Source organism: Lagopus muta, chromosome 15 (genome assembly GCF_023343835.1).
Source record: "Lagopus muta isolate bLagMut1 chromosome 15, bLagMut1 primary, whole genome shotgun sequence".
Taxonomy (NCBI): Eukaryota; Metazoa; Chordata; class Aves; order Galliformes; family Phasianidae; genus Lagopus; species Lagopus muta.
This window is the reverse complement of record NC_064447.1, coordinates 8,032,453-8,049,651: the sequence shown is the minus strand read 5'-3', so window position 1 is coordinate 8,049,651 and position 17,199 is coordinate 8,032,453. Positions and strand designations below refer to the sequence as shown.

The 17,199-nt window shown below is 43.0% G+C and overlaps 2 protein-coding genes across 2 annotated transcripts; one reads left to right on the top strand and one right to left on the bottom strand.

Moving 5' to 3' along the window:
• Nucleotides 1-4,320: 4,320 nt before the first annotated feature.
• On the top strand, nucleotides 4,321-9,568 carry KDM8 (lysine demethylase 8). Its single transcript, XM_048961963.1, has 7 exons — nucleotides 4,321-4,814; nucleotides 4,916-5,082; nucleotides 6,495-6,627; nucleotides 7,403-7,444; nucleotides 8,243-8,392; nucleotides 9,138-9,230; nucleotides 9,319-9,568. The coding sequence occupies exons 1-7, from the start codon at nucleotides 4,359-4,361 to the stop codon at nucleotides 9,481-9,483; spliced, it is 1,206 nt and encodes a 401-aa protein (XP_048817920.1). The 5' UTR covers nucleotides 4,321-4,358; the 3' UTR covers nucleotides 9,484-9,568.
• A 1,018-nt stretch (nucleotides 9,569-10,586) lies between these two features.
• NSMCE1 (NSE1 homolog, SMC5-SMC6 complex component) lies at nucleotides 10,587-17,178 on the bottom strand. The gene is made up of 8 exons (XM_048961964.1): nucleotides 16,972-17,178; nucleotides 15,870-16,013; nucleotides 14,453-14,574; nucleotides 13,831-13,908; nucleotides 13,114-13,260; nucleotides 12,053-12,169; nucleotides 11,261-11,381; nucleotides 10,587-10,817 (listed from the first exon to the last, which is right to left on the bottom strand). The coding sequence occupies exons 2-8, from the start codon at nucleotides 15,985-15,987 to the stop codon at nucleotides 10,750-10,752; spliced, it is 771 nt and encodes a 256-aa protein (XP_048817921.1). The 5' UTR covers nucleotides 15,988-16,013; nucleotides 16,972-17,178; the 3' UTR covers nucleotides 10,587-10,749.
• Between the last annotated feature and the right edge of the window lie 21 nt (nucleotides 17,179-17,199).

The following is a 17,199-nucleotide window of genomic DNA, read 5'->3' as shown; positions in this document are numbered from 1 at the left end:
CAAGTACCATCACAAAACCAACTGCCAAATGTGTCATCTGTCCTTCCTCAGCAACCAAGCACTGTTATCACCAGTGATCACGCCTCAGTAGTGTGCCTGGTCTCCCATTTTGTCCCAGGTTCCAAGCCTGCAGCTCCCTGCATGCTTGTTACTATTATTGCACTGACTCAGATCTTGCTGTCAAAAGATCCCTCTGCCTAAGGATCTCGCTACAAAGTGAATTCAGCAAGGTTTAGTGCATTGCTCAGCCAAAGCCTTCCTACTGGGCCTGTTATCTGGAACTGATGGTTTAGCCCAGCAGGTGATTCGAATTTGCGTGTAAAACACAGTGCCAAAAGCAGAGGAAGGGCAAGGCACTGCTCCATTGTGCAATCTGGGAGATCACCTTTTTAGAGCATCACCACAGCCTGCAGTTTCCAAACACAAGCTGTGTGGAAAACAAAGTGAGGTCACTCGCTGAGAAATGCAGCCCACTCCAACAATGATGCATATTACATTTCCTTTTAAATCACCACGGGGAGAATTTCCAGGGCAGAGGAATTTGCACAGCACTTTCATGGTTTGTTACAACACAAAGGGATACTGACTGCATGCTGCTTCTGTTATCTTCTCTGCAGTGGACCAGAAAGTTTCCCAACAGGCCCAGCTGGCTTAAACCAGAGAGCTCAGAAATGGAGGATATCTCTTTCCATTGCATGGGTGAAAACACAACTATAACTTTTTCTATTATTTCTCCTCACCTTGGCAAGTAGCTGCTCATTTTCAGAGCAAATAGCAGTGTGATCTGACTTTGCAAGATGCCAAGTACTCCAGCTCTGGTCAGACCTGTATGCTTCACGAGGAGCTCTGCTACCACTCGCACCATGCAAGGTGGGTACAGCATCGCTCCGGAAGAGACAAAACCCAAATTCCTCTCAGCGTCACATACAACATCTTGGATCTTTTCAGGAGGAGGCAGCAGAGCAGCAGACATTCCTGCCATTGCAGCAAGCATCTATCTACAGTCTGCCAGTATGGGGAAAGAAAAAAATACTTCCAGTTGGAAAATAATGACAGAGAACAAGGCTAAGAAAAAGCCTCCTGTTTCCTGCTGGGCACACACAGCACCACGACAGAGTGGAGCTTCAGTTTTTCTGCTGTGATTCAAGCCAAGTGGCACCAAACCTATAGACAAAGCAGAGAGGCAGCAGGCATCACAGGCAACACCGAAAAGTCTGAGCTTGATGTGTTTCTCTCCTGCATTTTCTTACAACCTCCAGTATTATTATAGTGACGCACAACACCATAGAATATAATTGCTGTAGTGATTACTTACAGCCATTACATTAAGCTTTAAAATGTTCCTTTCAAATTGAACAATGTTTTTTTTTTCAAAGTCAACAGCTGGTTCACAGCTTGAAAGCAACAGTTAAGATAAATTAAATAAAAAGGGTAATAAAATCACAGACTAAATTTAATTTCTGAAGCAGATGCAAACTCCAGCATAGCCTTTTAAATATCTTTTTAAAACATCCACGGAAACAAAAGTCAATACGACCGATAATTATACTGTGCTCATTAATAAGAATATGATGTATGAGCTCAAATAACTGTGTACACTTCTAAATATACTTAAAACAAGTACAAAAACAAATTCATGCAGCATTTATAGCCCCAGTCTGAGGGATAAATCAAACAGAAGTTTCCAATGGGTGTAGTAAATCTTGTGAGGAAGGAAAAACTGTTTACTTATATATTCTTCTTCTCAAGGTATACATGCATAATATAAAGAGTAGTTTATCAAGAGGACTTTCTTACTCTTGGAATAAAAAGGTGGTCCAATGTAAGCTCAAAATCAGGATGATGCCAGGAGCCCTTACCAGCTATTGGAATGCTCTACTGGAGCAAAATACAACCTTTCCAGTATTTCTAGAGTATACAGCCTCACTTAAATGCCACGAGGCTTTTCTCTGGCCTGGTTTTCTGGTCATCTTTGTCCAAAAAAATGAGTTAAGTATGTAAAAGAGGATGCATCCCTTTACTTTTAAGAAAAGGTAGCAGATGCATCTCTGTGCAGATGGACTATACCAAATATTTTGCGACTCTTAATGCACAAACAGATGCACAGAGGATGCCTTGGCATGTATTCAGTATGTGATTCACCTCACCTACATTTGTCTGCCTGAAAAGCAAGGAGGTCATCTAAGTTAGTCTTTTAACTTCCTCCTATAGCCTGAGGAGAGAAACAGACACCGACAGAGAATAATGTATTCCACTTGCTTGTCCACCATAACTATCCTATCTCAGGATATGATATACCTATCAGCTTATGAAAAAGCCCATGCTGAAGACATCTCTTTCCAATCTCTCAAGAGCCCAGAGGAGCAGCTGGCACTGGACACCTCATGAAATCAAATTAAATCCCCACCTCGGGTTCAGCTGTAACAGCACAAGGAGTACTTACTGCCATAAAGACTTTTTGTTCCTTTTAATGTTGAAGAAGCTGTCGGAACGTGCTTGCAAATGTAAAGGAGATTCAAACCAATATAAGCAAGGAGGGAAATAACTGTATTTTTAAAACAGTGTGATTTACAAAAGTTCCATCCTGCAAAGGTAACTAAGGCTACATACAGTAAGCTATAATAATAGTGAATATGTCTCATTTGCATCTTAGCATCGACACCTATGTCCCAGATGGGTGTTTCATAACATTTTTGGGGAAAAAAAAGCGTTTTCCAATGATTTCTGAAAGTGGAACTGGGTGTGCTTTTATAGCCTGCTCCAGAAAGAACACTGTGTGTCCTACACACACTGCAGCAATATGCATCCCGAAGAGCCAAGCAAAATGTCACCTTAACTCATGGAAAGTTATTCCATCTCATAATATCACAGAAATTACAACAATATGTTGTTCTACACGAAAGTACATGGCAGTGCTATTTGTGAGACCTGGCAGCTGCCACTCTCAGCAGAGCAGATGGCAGCGATAAAAACACAGTGCAGGGAACAGTTTGATAAAGACATATCCATCATTACACTTTTGCTTTACAGCAGCGCTCAACTCAAAGATACAATCAAAACGCATGGGTCTGTCACTCTCGAGTAGGAAGAGTTTGCTTATCTGAGCAAAACAATTCTCCTGTAATGATTAATTCTGGATATATTATTAGTCAATATTAATCATCTCCTGTCCACGGGAGCAGGCAGAGACAACTGGGAAGACTTTCAAAATCTTAAAAGACTTATGTGCTTATCCCTTTGTTCTTCAGACGGACAGACAACCATTCGTTGTCTGTAGTGGAAAATCAAAGTCAGCCACGGTAATGCTGTCATGGCAATCATCAGTTTACACTCTCACCAGAGGACCACAGGGCACATTACACTCTCATTTTCTTTTCTCTATTTATTTACTTGTTTGTTTGTTGCCATGCAGAAGATGTTAAATGAAAGTAATTCTCATGGGAGGTACCAGCCAACAGTCCTGGAAGCAGAAATGATCTATTTACCTTAGTTTTAAGGTAAAAACTGATGGACCAATGGACTAACTAGTGGACAAACTAATAAAATCAACTTTAAATTCCAGATGAAAATCTACTAGCTTTTGTAACGGAAATTCTAGGCCTATCATATAATGTTTATTTTAATAGATGACCTCCATCCATACTTTTTAAAGATTAATTCCACCCTTGCACCCTCCTCAGCAGAGGTGATGGCAACAGTGGGGCATCTCTGCTGGTATGGATTTACAAGCATGGCATGCAGCTCTTGTTCATCACTGGCAAAAAATGTACAGCTGGTGGTGGTGACTGTGTTGAAGTGTTTTGTAGCTGGGAATCTGCTCTATCAAACAGTGTCATTGGGCTCTGTTTGTTGTCATTTCCATGGAGGCAGATAGGAGCCATTACTTTCTGTATGGCCTCTGCACACATGGCTTGTGACAAATCCTCTTCACTCAGTGAGGCCCAGGCAAACCAAAAATTGGATGTGTCAATCATACCAGCCTCATAGCAAGCTATGCTGTGACCTTAATGAGAAGTACACAGAATTAATACCACTTAAGATACAGGATTTATATAATACCGAGACGGTCATAAAAGTATCACAAAATGCCATACGCTGATGATGGAACATCATCTTCTTTACGAAAATACTCCATAAAAGCACTCCGTTAAAACTGAAGTCTACTCTCAATTGCAGTAGGAAAGCTAGCAAAGCCCATCGTGCTCTCACGCCCTGTTCCTCCTCTGGAGGCAGACTGCTCACAACGCACAGTCGCTCCCAGCACCCCGCCGCAGCCCGGCTCCTTCCCGCCCTCAGAACCCGGAGGAGCTCCGCCCCGCCCCGCCTCTCCTGCGCATGCCCGGCAGCGCTGCGGTGCCATGGCGGGCTCTGCGGGGCTGTGGGAGGAGGTGCGGGCGCTGCTGCCCGACTCCGAGGAGGAGCTGAGCCTGGCGCTGAGCGGAGAGGTGGACGACTGCGTCCCGCCGCTGCTGCTCCGCGCCCGCGCGCTGCTTTACGGGGCGGCTCCACCGTGCGAGGCGGCGTTGCGGCGGCTGGGCGACGTCGTCCGCGACTACGCGTGGGAGAAGCTGAACGCGGGGCCGTGGCGGGACGTCGGCAAGGCCTGGCGGCAGGTCTACGCCTACGGCTGCCTCTTCGGCGCGCTGGCCGAAGTCGCCGCCCGCCGCCCGCTGGCGCCCGCCGTCCGGCTGTGCGACATGGGGTTGCTGATGGGCGCCTCCGTGCAGAACGACGTCCTCGCCCGCCTCGTCCGCCTCCTGCAGGCGCACCTGCCCCGCGCCGAGCGGCGTAGCGCGGCCCCGGGCGGCGCCAAGGTACCGCCCGTGCTGCGCCTTCCTCTCGGCCCGGCGTCCCGCGGGGCTCCTCGGTGGCCGTGAGGGGCTGACGGCGTTTCCACGGCGGCGTTCTGTTACAGAGGGCGCGGACTGAGCCCCCCCCGGCGCCGGCTGTACGGCCCGAGGATGCGGTGCCGCACGAGCGCTGCCCCTCGCTGGAGCGCTTCCGAGACCAGTATCTGATTCCGCAGAAGCCCGTCGTCTTAGAGGGGATTATTGACCACTGGCCGTGCATGAAGAAGTGGAGGTGAGAATAAGTGCTTGTTCCGCGTCCTGATGAGGGCCGGGATCGGTTTTGTGTCGGGTACTGCAGTGTTCATAATGCAGCGCACACCTCCATAGATGGGTGCTGTCCGGAGCGATGTGCATTGAGAGCCTCTTTCTCGGCCCTTTGAACGTTTCCTCGTCGATGCTGGAAATCAGATGGCACAAACCTCTTAAGAACTTCATGCTAGAGGGGCTGCCGTGTGCCAGGGCAGTCAGATCCTGACTGTTGTGTCCAGCCCGTCCGTACAGCGGATGATGCAGTGCTGGTGTACTGCCTTTGTTTTACTGGAAGTCAAAGGCAAGTATGAATTGCCAGCTGTACCAGCAGACTTACTCACATTTCGAGTGGGTTGGCCTCCATCAGATACTCACTTCTCAGTGATTTTTACATCTCAGAACTTGTTCTTCAATTTCAGAGTGAGTATGAATAAGCATAACTGGCTTTTTGATTCAGAGGTATGATCTTTGCCGAGTAGCAATTTTTGAACATTGAGTTTCAAACAACCACATCCAGGAGCAGTAACAGTATTGTGGTGCTGGTTTGATGTAGGCAATGGTGCCAGCATTTCCAGACCTGAGAATGAAATATTTATGAGATAAAGCTTATGATCCCTCTCTGAAGGGTACAAAACACTCAGGTATAGTTTGAGGAATTGCTTACATTCTTGCATTCCACAGTCAATGATAAAGTCTACATTAGTTGATTTTTGTTATATGATGGTACATAGATGGTACATAGAAAATATGTAATAAAATATAACTTTAGTTATATATTTATACGTGCATTATATAGCCTTATTATTTCAGAGATATCTTAGTCCTTTTTTGCAGCCAAGGCACTCCATTCTTCAGACACTTACAATGAAGAACTTTTTATCATAGATACTAATCACAGTAAATGAAGGGATATGGATTACTCTTCAGAGGAACTCTTATAATTTTTGCCAGAGTGGATGTTATTAGCACCTAAAATTTGGCACTGACAACTAACCTAGCATTAATGGTAAAAAAAAAAAAAAAAGTTACAGCATGTTATTTAGCAAACTTGGTAGCAAGCAGAAAAAAGTTCGGCTGTCAGTAGTCAGGAGAGGCTAACAGCCTAAATCACCTTCACTGGTAAGGAAATGATAATTAATAGAGAAAAACGAGGTTTTAAAGCAAAGCAAGGCAGATGTAGCATGATTTACATACAAAACTGACCACTTGTTTTCTTGCTGGTTAGGTCAGTTTCTGCAGACTTTTGCCGCTGCTTGGTTGGTTTTAGAGGAAAGGAACTCACTTTAATAGAGTTTTATTACTCTCAGAGATTGGTCTTGGTTGGTTGTCCTACTCTCATTCAAAATTACTAAGAAGAGAATTAACAGAAGTGTGATGGAACTCCTTTTGTTTCAGCGTGGACTATGTTTGTCAGGTCGCTGGGTGCCGCACAGTCCCTGTAGAATTGGGTTCCCGGTACACAGATGAGGAATGGTCTCAGAAGCTCATGACCGTCAATGATTTCATCAGCCAGTATATTGTGAATGAGGTCTGTTACTTTCTTTTTTTTCATTTCCAAAAACAGCATCTACTGGTACAGAATCTAGCAACAGCTAGATTGTATTTTCATGTGCAATCAAATGGACAACAGCTGAAATTTGAGGAATAGAGGAATTTCTGCACCAAGAGCCTGAATGGTGAAGTTTAAAGATAAGGGAATTAATTTTCCTCCTCAATCAGCAGCATTGTTCCTCACAGTTATTAAACTGCTCAGTGAGATCTATTGGCAGGACCCAAATTCGTGTGTACTAGCAAAAAATTAAGAAGGTGACTGGCTGCCAAATGGCTGTTTACTTTCACAGCTGAGGATCTGGAACTTTATTTCTAAGTCTTCTTGCAGGAGGGACCGTGTGCCATTACAAATGTGTCTATGGGATAGCCTGGAATGGAATATCAAGGTGACTGTGGGGAGCAGAGGTGAACAAGTCTGTGTCCCAGCAGGGCCTAGCTGCAGCTCTGCAGAGTATTGTCGTAGAACTGACAACTGAAGAACTGGTGCGACTCTGTATCATTATTGCTATGTTTCTACCAGTATCTTAAGTTAGATGATTTGTTAATTGTGGGGATCTATCCACACTTTCAGAATTTCAGTATAGAAATAAATATTTTTCAGAAGACTCTTTATACTAGTCAACTATTGAAGCAATTGTAGACTGTGAATGGATCTTGCCTACAAGTAAATTCTACTTAACTGTACGTAAATGACAAAGTCTTACCCCATATGTCACTGTGCTTTTTTTTTTCTTCCTATGTTTTAATGTCAGAACAGCGTAGGATACCTTGCCCAGCACCAGCTTTTTGATCAGGTAAAACTGCATGAGTATTTCTTTCTGTAGTCAAGTGCCTTTGTATGACAAATCTCTGAGAATGTCATTTCTACGTGATGGAAGGGTGTAGGGTGACTCTGTTTTTCTGCTTGGCTGAAAGGAGTGGGAAACAAAGCCTTTGGGGGGTGAGGATGTTCAATTTTAGGGCTGTTTTGGTACAATGTAGCGTTTGCTTACAGGGATACCACCTGGAAAGCAGCATTTCTCCAAATTATACATTAGTCAGGGAAGAGGTTTGAATAGGAAACAAACTTCAGTGTTGATATGTTCTCCATGTTCTGCAATGTCATTTCAGGTAACCAGAGGAAATCAGGTTTTAGGGACATAGTGTAGTGGGCATGGTGCTGATGGGTTGACAGTAGCACAAGGAGATATTAGTGGTCTTTTACAACCTTAATGATTCTATGATTGGAAGGAAATGTGGAAAAGAATCACATAAAAAGCAAGCTGAGTGTATAAAGATAACCGCTACCTTCTCCTTGAACAGCAAACTACATATTCTTGTAGTTTTCTTATTCCCCGAGTTTCCCTGGTTTCTTCTAGAGCAAAGAGTCTCTGAATTTCCTTTATTTCTCCCACCTCCTTCCAACAGAATCCACTAGAACAGAAAGTGTGAGATATTTCCTACAGATTCCCAGCAACCCAGCTACTTTTCAGCTGCCAGAGCTGGACAAGGCTATTTGTTTTTTGTGTCAGGCCCTGTTACTCTCTTGTACAAACTACACTTTTTGCAAGTCAGTAGGTACCCTTTCTAACGTTCATTTCTTTATGGAGTAGATCCCAGAATTGAAAGAGGATATCAGTATTCCTGACTACTGCTGCCTGGGGGAAGGGGAAGAAGATGACATCACGATTAACGCATGGTTTGGGCCAGCAGGCACTATCTCACCTCTTCATCAAGATCCCCAGCAAAATTTTTTAGCCCAGGTCTGTACTCTACTTACTCTACACAAGCCTTTAATGCTATAGCTAGAAAAGAATGCTTATAATGTGTATGACAGACAAGGATGGTAGGCAAACTGAGATATAACTGAGGGATGGAGAATGTGACCTTGGACACTTCAGCCTAGAGAAGACTGGGAGGGAATCTTATCAACACTTAGAAATATCTAAAGGGTGTCAGGAGGATGGGGCCAGGTTTTGGTGGTACCCCGCAACAGGACAAGGTACAATGGGCAAACCAGGATGCAGGAAGTTCTAGATGAACACAACAGAAATCTTCAGTACTGCGAGGGTGACAGGGCCCTGGAACAAACTGCCCAAACCCAGAACCCATCTGGACACTTTGCAACCTATTCTAGGGAATGTGCTTTAGCAGGGGAGGTGGACTACATGCACCTCAGATATGCATCCAGGTGGATGCAAAGCTCAACATGAGCCAGCAGTGTGCACTTGCAGCCTGGAAGGTCAACTGTAAGCTGGGCTGCATCAGAAAAGGGGTGACCAGCAAGACAAGGGAGGTGACTGTCCCCTTCTGCTCTGCCTTCATGAGGCCACACCTGCAGTACTGCAGCCACCTGTGAGTAAGCAGGTCTATTTTACTGCTGATATTCTAACTGTGGCCCACAGTATGGTATAATAGACTGGTTGCTAGTTAACTGAACTTGTCATTTTTCAATAACATAGAGGTTATTGGAATATAAATTAAAAGTATTTATTGTAATATATACAGGTATTTGGAAGAAAATATATCCGTCTTTATTCACCACAAGATTCAGAAAATCTGTACCCACATGAGAGCCAACTTCTTCACAACACCAGTCAGGTAAATAATCATCTGCAATGTTAGTTCAGTAATGTTAGTTCATCTAATCGTATTTAAGTAAACACTGTTTGTTTCTGTTTTTAAACAGGTTGATGTAGAAGATCCTGACTTAACAAAATTTCCCAACTTCAGAAAGGCTGCATTTCAGTCCTGTATTCTGATGCCTGGACAGGTTCTGTTTATCCCAGTTAAATACTGGCACTATGTACGATCTCTTGATATTAGCTTCTCTGTCAGTTTCTGGTGGTCATAGCACTGAAGCATGAATAACGTTTATTAGTATTGTAATAGCAATTAAAGATCCTGAACAGTAGCATCTGGTATGCTTCGGAAGTGAATTCTATTTAAACATGAGACTGTTTTTTTTCCCTATAAATAAAAATGCCTTGTTTCAGCTTGGTAAAAGAATGTGGATAAATGCTACCACTTTATTTTTGTGGATGTTTCTAATATAACCTTCTTGTAAAGAACATCTGTTGGGTCACCATAAGGTTCAATAGTCTGGAGGGAAAAATAAACAACAAAAAAACCAGTCTCCTATATGGAAAAAGTTGAGTGTAAGGACTATGAAACTAAGTTAATTAATAGTTAACTGCAATTAAATAATCGAAAGCTTAATTGTGTTTTGATCAAGAGTCAGCTGAACTGCAGACTCTGCTGTCTGCCAAGGCAAAGATACAATGCCACTCCACACTAGTATCTAGCAACGTTTAGTCCTTGTTTCATTTTCAAGTCACTTTTAAAAGGATAAGGCATCTTTACAGCAAACAACAGTGTGAAGTACTAGTTCTAAAAACCAGTGGGGGAAAAAAATCATCTTTAGATTTTTTTTTTAATGCTTCGTAGATTAAGCTGAAATTTGTAACTGGTTTTGATTGTGGAAAAGTTCCATCTTTTCTTGAACATATCTGCCTGTGGCCTCACCATATGACACGAACTCTGCTGTCAAAGGAAGAGACAAAAAACGAGCAGTGGTACAAGCTGAAAGTTCAGACTCCAGCCAGGCCTTGATCAGGGATTCAGCAGAGACCTTGAAGTGCTGTGTGATCAGCTACTTGAAAGCCATGTAAAATGTTACATAGGTGAACTGGTTGAGGAATATTTACAAGCCCTGTGGTTCTAATAACAGATTTCATTCTCAGTTTTGCAACTGAAACCATACAAATATGGAGTACAGCGGCTGAGAAAGGCTTTGTATTATAATTCGTTTGCATAAATCAGCGTTCAGGACTGAGAAGAACATTTATCTTTTGTTCACAAATGTGCACTGAGACTCCCAGCCCAAAATACAGAGAACTGTAAACACAAACCCACCTCCTAGGAAGTTGTCTGGGCAATAATTGTGTAGAAAAACAGGAAGGTCAAAGACAGTTTTATTGTAAGTTTCTTAAAACTCTAGAAAAAATAAATACATTTAACAGTGCACTGTTACTACTGAATACAGTGCAGTCTGGCTATTCTGCCAAAGAATGGGAAAACAAAAATCACTAAAAGCAAGTTTTGCTAACTTCAGCTGAAGCTACAAAGACTGAAGCTCTCTTCTGCTCCCTCTTTTTGATGATGACTGGGAATCTATCCGACTCCTGTCTACAGAGAAAGGAAAAAAGCAAAGTTAATGACACACAAAAAAGAAAGGATGATATGGTATGACTTCCAGATTTTTACAGTTCTTTCAATGTTCCTGTGTTCCTGCTCAGAATGTCCAATTTATCTGGTTAAACTGAGGAATTCTTGAACGAGTTTGTGCTTTTCTTTGAAACTTGGTATTTCCAAAAGTTTTAGTGCTCCTGCTCATCCCCCAAGCATTAGTGCTGTTATGAACAGTATGCACAGGATCTGCTAATGACCACAGGACAGCCTGTGCAGTTTCAGGGCTCAGTGTTGCCTGAGTATGGTTCACTTAGAAACACACAACTGAAGTCACAAATATCCAATATTCGGCTACAATTATAAGTCATTTCAGGCAGTGCCATTGAATATCACAGTCCATCCTTAAATATTACACTTTTTAAAAAGATGTTACTTGGTACCTGGGATCTCATAAGGCCAGAAATCATTACACTGAGGACACCGTGGTTTAGACTGAGTTTTGAAGTACTTTCCAATGCAAGGTAAATGCATCCCAGTTCCACAGGTTTCGCATGCTTGGCTCTGAAATCAGAAGTGTTACTGGAAAAGCTTTCTGATTTGCCCCTCTGTCACAAAAGGCTACAAATAAACGATAGTTTATACCTAACAGTAGTTCAAAAGATACAGTTGAAGGACACTCAGAAATCAAGGCTGGTAAAACATAATAGGAATTATTCTCCTGGAAGCTAGGAAATGCCATTTACCTATGTGGACATAATTTAGTTTGAAAGACAAATACTGAGCTGCTTGGCTGCAGTGAAGGAGAGCAATTAGGAAAAAGTAATGTTAGGGAAGGAAGTTAGGTGGGAAGATGAAGAGAAAATTCAAGGGCAAGGAGCAAGAGAATGTAAAAGTTCTAGAACAGGAGTTCAGGTTGTAATCTCTTGTGCAAGACCAAATTAGAAACTTGCCAGCTATCAACACACAGTGCTTTAGTAAAGTGTGTATCAATAAATTCATTCTTAAGTCCATGGCGGTCAATTCCTGAACCAAAATCCCACAACCAAAGATGAATATGTGTCATATGGAAGATTACAGTTAATCTGCATTGTATTATATTATAAATGTGAGTAATATTACCAGATTGCAACACTGGAATTTTCACTGCCTGCCTAATACTCAAGTGAAAGTGTCTCAAACTTCCACTGTGACAGGAATCCACTTGCAGATACTGAGGTAATCAGATGCATTACCTGGATGGCAAGGCTGTGACAGATATTACACTTCTTTGCTATATCTGGATAGGTGCTGAGAATGTACTGTTCCATCTCGATTATGCAGCGAGTATGCAGAGTATATTCCCCATCTCTCTATGGAAACAACAACTGAGATTAGCAATATCCCTTAGTTCCTTTCTTCATTTTGGACCTCTCTCACCACCTTGTACTAGCAAGTACTTGACATTAAAGAGGTTTTTTTTCCGCCATCATGAAACAAGCATTCTTACACTGATAAAACACAAAGCCAAAATGCTTTTGAAGAGGCAAAGGAGGATCATAATAGTCATGCTTCTAACAAATACAGTCCCTGAAAGGTACAGATGAGCAAGTATGCTCTCCTTAGAGGCATATCATTAGCAGACTCTTCATTTGCACATCAGTGGAACTTCCAGTTTTCTGCAAAATCTGAGCAGCAGGTATCTTTGAAAATCCCTGCTAAATCTCTCTAATATAAGGAAATGGGTGGCAGCAGGATGGAAATCTATGATGTGATGACAGCCAGGAGAAGAGAGACTCAGGTCCCAATTGTCTTGGTAAACCATTGCTGTATTCCACATGGTAAAAACTAATCTCAATTTCTCCATTTTTTCCATAACACGCAGAGCAGCCTGTGTGTTTCCACTTCAGGAGTTTTTAACACTTTATTTTTTACTGCTTTTGAGGCAATTTGAAATGTAACTGAGGGCACAGATCACCCTTGAAGAGCCTTCCCCAGCTTTCGCTGCAAGCTTTAAATGTGCCATGCTGTTTTGTACAAAGAATGCCTTTTGTGTTGTAATAGAGATGCACACATTAGCTTAGATAGAGGAAACAGAAACCACGTTGTCATGCATGCATCTACCCAAGGACTTTTTGCTTGTAAATGTACCAGCTCTTCTGTAAGAATCACTGACTGGAACAATAACCACAGCCCCCACAGAACCATTTCTGCCCTCACCCATTTATGAACATCTCCGGCTTCTGCCACCACATCCATAAGAAAACAACATCTGGACCTATTAAAGCACAGACACTTGCAAAGATAAAGCAGTTACCTCAGAGAGCCACTTATCATCCACAAAATTTTTCAGCACTTGTTCTGCTTCCTTTTTCTTCATTTTCTTTGTCTTCAGTTGGTCAGCGCAGTTTAAAATATCCGTAGAAGAGGCAAAGCCATTTTCTGATAAAATGATTAGGTCCATCTATAGAAAGAAATAGTTTCAGTTACTACAAAGACTGTGCAATTAGATAGATGCACCTTATAATAATGTACAGCCTTTTCAGCATCTGAACATAAGCATACATTGCCAATTTTCAGAGATTCTCTCCTTGGGAACATTCCTGCTGCACATCATCACAGAGCAGAAAGCAGAGCTGATGTGCTAGTAGTAATATGTGCCATGACAACACCATCTCTGCAGCACAAACATAGCTGTATAGGTGCTACATCAATACTGGCAGAGTGGATTCTGAATAGTATCAGTTTGGATGACACTTCAGCAGCTGTCCCAGCACAGTAAATAACCTCTCTTTCTAGTTTATTTAAAAAAAAATTAGGATGCAAAATTTTAAAAAGCTAATTCCCTTCAAGAGGAGAACCATTACTTGTTATATTCCCATTTCCCTCCCTGCCCCATTTCATTTAGGATAAAATTCAATGAAGTTGTGCAAGATGGCAACTAATTCTTGAAACACATCTCAGATTTCCATTCATTTTAAGGGAGTACCTTCACAAACGACGTTATTTACTAACTAATATCAGTCATACTTACTGTTTTTCTGAACAATTCTAGTTCATTTTCTGCATAGTCAGATGCCATCTTAGTAATTTCAGTTTCTGCCATGTTCACCTACCAAAGAAAAAAGTAAAAGATTCTCTGGGGTTAGGAATACATCATCTTAAAATTAAAAGAAATGTCATTTCTTTAAGCGCCATGACAGAGGCTGTTCCTGCTAAATAAATCAGGTGCTGTTATGGGCTTTGCTGCCATGTTCCCTTCCCACACTTTTGGCAGTTTATCTTCCCAGTTCCCTGCTCTACAAGTAGTTTCCACAGCAATTGTCAGCATGGCAGTGGAAGAGCCCCACACAAAGTCCAGACATGCTGAGGGCACAGCTCATGCTGGCAGATGTGGCCCTTTGTTCTGTGCTGTCATGTAGCAGTTGCATTACAGTGTAAGGAAGGATCCTAGATAAATCAGCTTTACTCACACCCAAAGATAACACGTAGCTCCAGTTCTCTGCCCGGTTTACTCACCTTTATTGCGCTTTTATCAACACATGACTGAATGGCTGCTGTTACATCAGACACGTGGCAGAATCTCTGCGGTGTGCCCATGCATGCAACTCGTTACGAGAAGCTGCAACCACGAGATGGCAGCACCTCGTACTTACCAAGGCATAATGCGTTCTCCCATCAACTTCAGACATTCCTTTCCGGATCTGCATGAACAAAGGCTGTAGCTGGTTGTTGATGGTACTGACGAAATCATCCAGTTTATCTTGTGCACAGTAGACTGAAAATAAGAAAAAAAACACTGAGGGAAGGAAAAAAACCAACACCTTTTTATGTTTAATCTGCTTAAACTAGGTGAAATTGCTAGCAATTTCTGAGGCAGAATTCAAACAGGCCATTAAGTGCAATTACACAATACAGTTAATTTCTTTAACTTACCAACAACAAATTCCTTGTTTCTTTGATAACACTGTAGCTTTGTAGTTACACTGTTAATATCTTGTGTCCTACTCCATAAGCAAATGAAACAGTATGAGTTGTTTTATCAAACACATAATTCAGATGCACTTTGTAGAAGCATGTGCTGTGGCTTATGCTTGCACAGCAATAGCACACATTCTCCAAAGTTTCCATCCAAAACAAAATGACAGTGCCAAAATTCCTGTTGACTTTGAGCATTCAATAACAGCTCATAACTTCACAAAGACTGACATCTCAAAACTGCTACCAGTTATACTGTTTGCAACTGTAAAAGTCAATTGCCAGTGTAACGGCATCAGACAGAGGCCCCAAACTCAAAACCCCGCTGTACTGTATGGTACATTACAATGCAAAAACATCACTCAGGACATTCCTGCCCAGAAAGCTCTTTAGTCTTATTTATAATAAGACTCCATAAGTGCACAATTAAACAGCAATAATAGATTAATATTATATTGTTTTGAAATACATAAAATTGTGACAAATTGTCTTGCCTGGCACTTCCCAGCAAGAAACACTGCATTAATCAAGATCAGTGAGAATTAATGACAGCTCTAGAAAAGGGTAAGGCAAAAGATAACAGACCAATACTCTTTTGTAACATTTTGAGATGAATGGCTGTTCCAGGAGATCAAAAATGATCTGTTAAAAATCTATTTACAATCCCAGACTCAGAATGCCTTTTACTATTTGCAAGAATGCACAGCTTTCACCTACAAAACAGTTCTTGTTCAGGAAGCTGTACCAACTGACTGGATCAGAAACCATTTATTCAAATGTGCTTTATTGAAACCCAGCTACTAAGCTTGCTTATTTTGCACAGAGTACTGTGCTCTCCATTAACTGAGTATCACTGTCAATTTATTTTAAATACATACCCAGAGAAAAAAAGTGCTGTCGTTAGGTTTTGTTTTGCTCTGTTTGTTAACTCTTAGGAAAAAGAGAAAACTCACACCACTGAAGTTTTCTGGATTGTTTTGAAGCTTTATTTAGCTAGCATACACTTTTCAGAAACGTAATGATTTACAAGTTGCACGATGAAAAAAAGAAGAGTTCCCCCATCTCCCCACATTTCTTTCCAGAAGAAAGACCCACCTTTACTGATTTCACAGCAGCGCCTGTGTAATTTCCTGGCCTCTGCTCCCTCCATGATCCCATGTGACATCAGGATCTGCAAGAACCGTCGATGAGCATCGGACATCTGAGCTGCCATGGCGATGTTCCTCCAGGCCTCAAGTGCTGCAGAACACATCAACTGCAATTAATGCACATGCAGATTAACAGTGCACATTATGAGCACATGTATTTCAATTAAACTCCCCAAGTACTAGGGCTAAAAAGCAGATCTTCCAGCTTGTTCTCCAAACACAGATGGTGAGCAGTGCTCTAAGGGAAGGATGCAAAAGAAGTCCAACTAATTTTCCTTAACACTTTTAATCTGTAGAACACTGCATAGCTCTGCATCAGCTGCCTCCTGCCACATATCCAAAGACATTGTCTAATTACAGCGTATCTCACTTAGGACAGAAAATCCTTCGTATGAGGGCTGCTCCAAAAGTCACGCCTCCTATTCTATCATGTCAGCCCACAACAGCAGAGGTGGCTCAGGATGGCAGCAGAGGTTGACCTTCCCACCAACATCCCATGACATGCTGTTGCCGTGTGACAGACAGCAGCAGAGGGGCACTCTGACACAACGGCATCTGACCTGGAAAGGCGGATAAAGCAAAACAAGTGGAGCTGAATTTCTCCGTGCAGAAAAAAACGGTGCCCACTGCCATTCATGGCCACTTGGTGACCATCGATGGAGACCAAACAGAGGCTGTGGCACAAAGGCACTGCTGGGGTGTTTCAGCAGAGGCGATGGCAACAGTGGGGACGGTGTGGATTTACAGGCACAGCACGCAGCTCTCGTTCATCGCTGCCAAAAAACGCACTGCTAATGGTGACGACTACACTGAAAAACTGTTTTGTAGCTGAGAGTTCCCCAGCGTCTGCTGGGAAGAACATAAGACCGAAGTAACGCCGTCTCAAGGCATTCCCTGACCAAGGAGACGAACAAAGCAGCAGAAACCCCCGCACCGCGGGACCACGAACGGACCGAACCGGGAAGCCCCGCCCGCACGGGGCTCTGAGGCCAAGCGAGGTCGGAGCCGCCGCCCGCTGCCCCCCCGCACCCCTCACTTCCAGTGCTTACAGCACTGCGCGCTGCCGCTCCGCGCTCCGTGCGGCTCCAGGGCGGACGTGAAGGCCCGCCGGAAGCTCCGGCCGTTCTCTTTTGAAAGAGCGCACGGGCTCCAGCGATCAGCTCAGCGATCGCCGCGGCCTCCTGCCATCGATCGGCTCGGCTCGGCAGCGCCCTGCAGCCGAGCTCTGTGATGGCGCCCCCTTGCGGCCGCGGCAGACGCTGCTGTGCCGGGCGCGA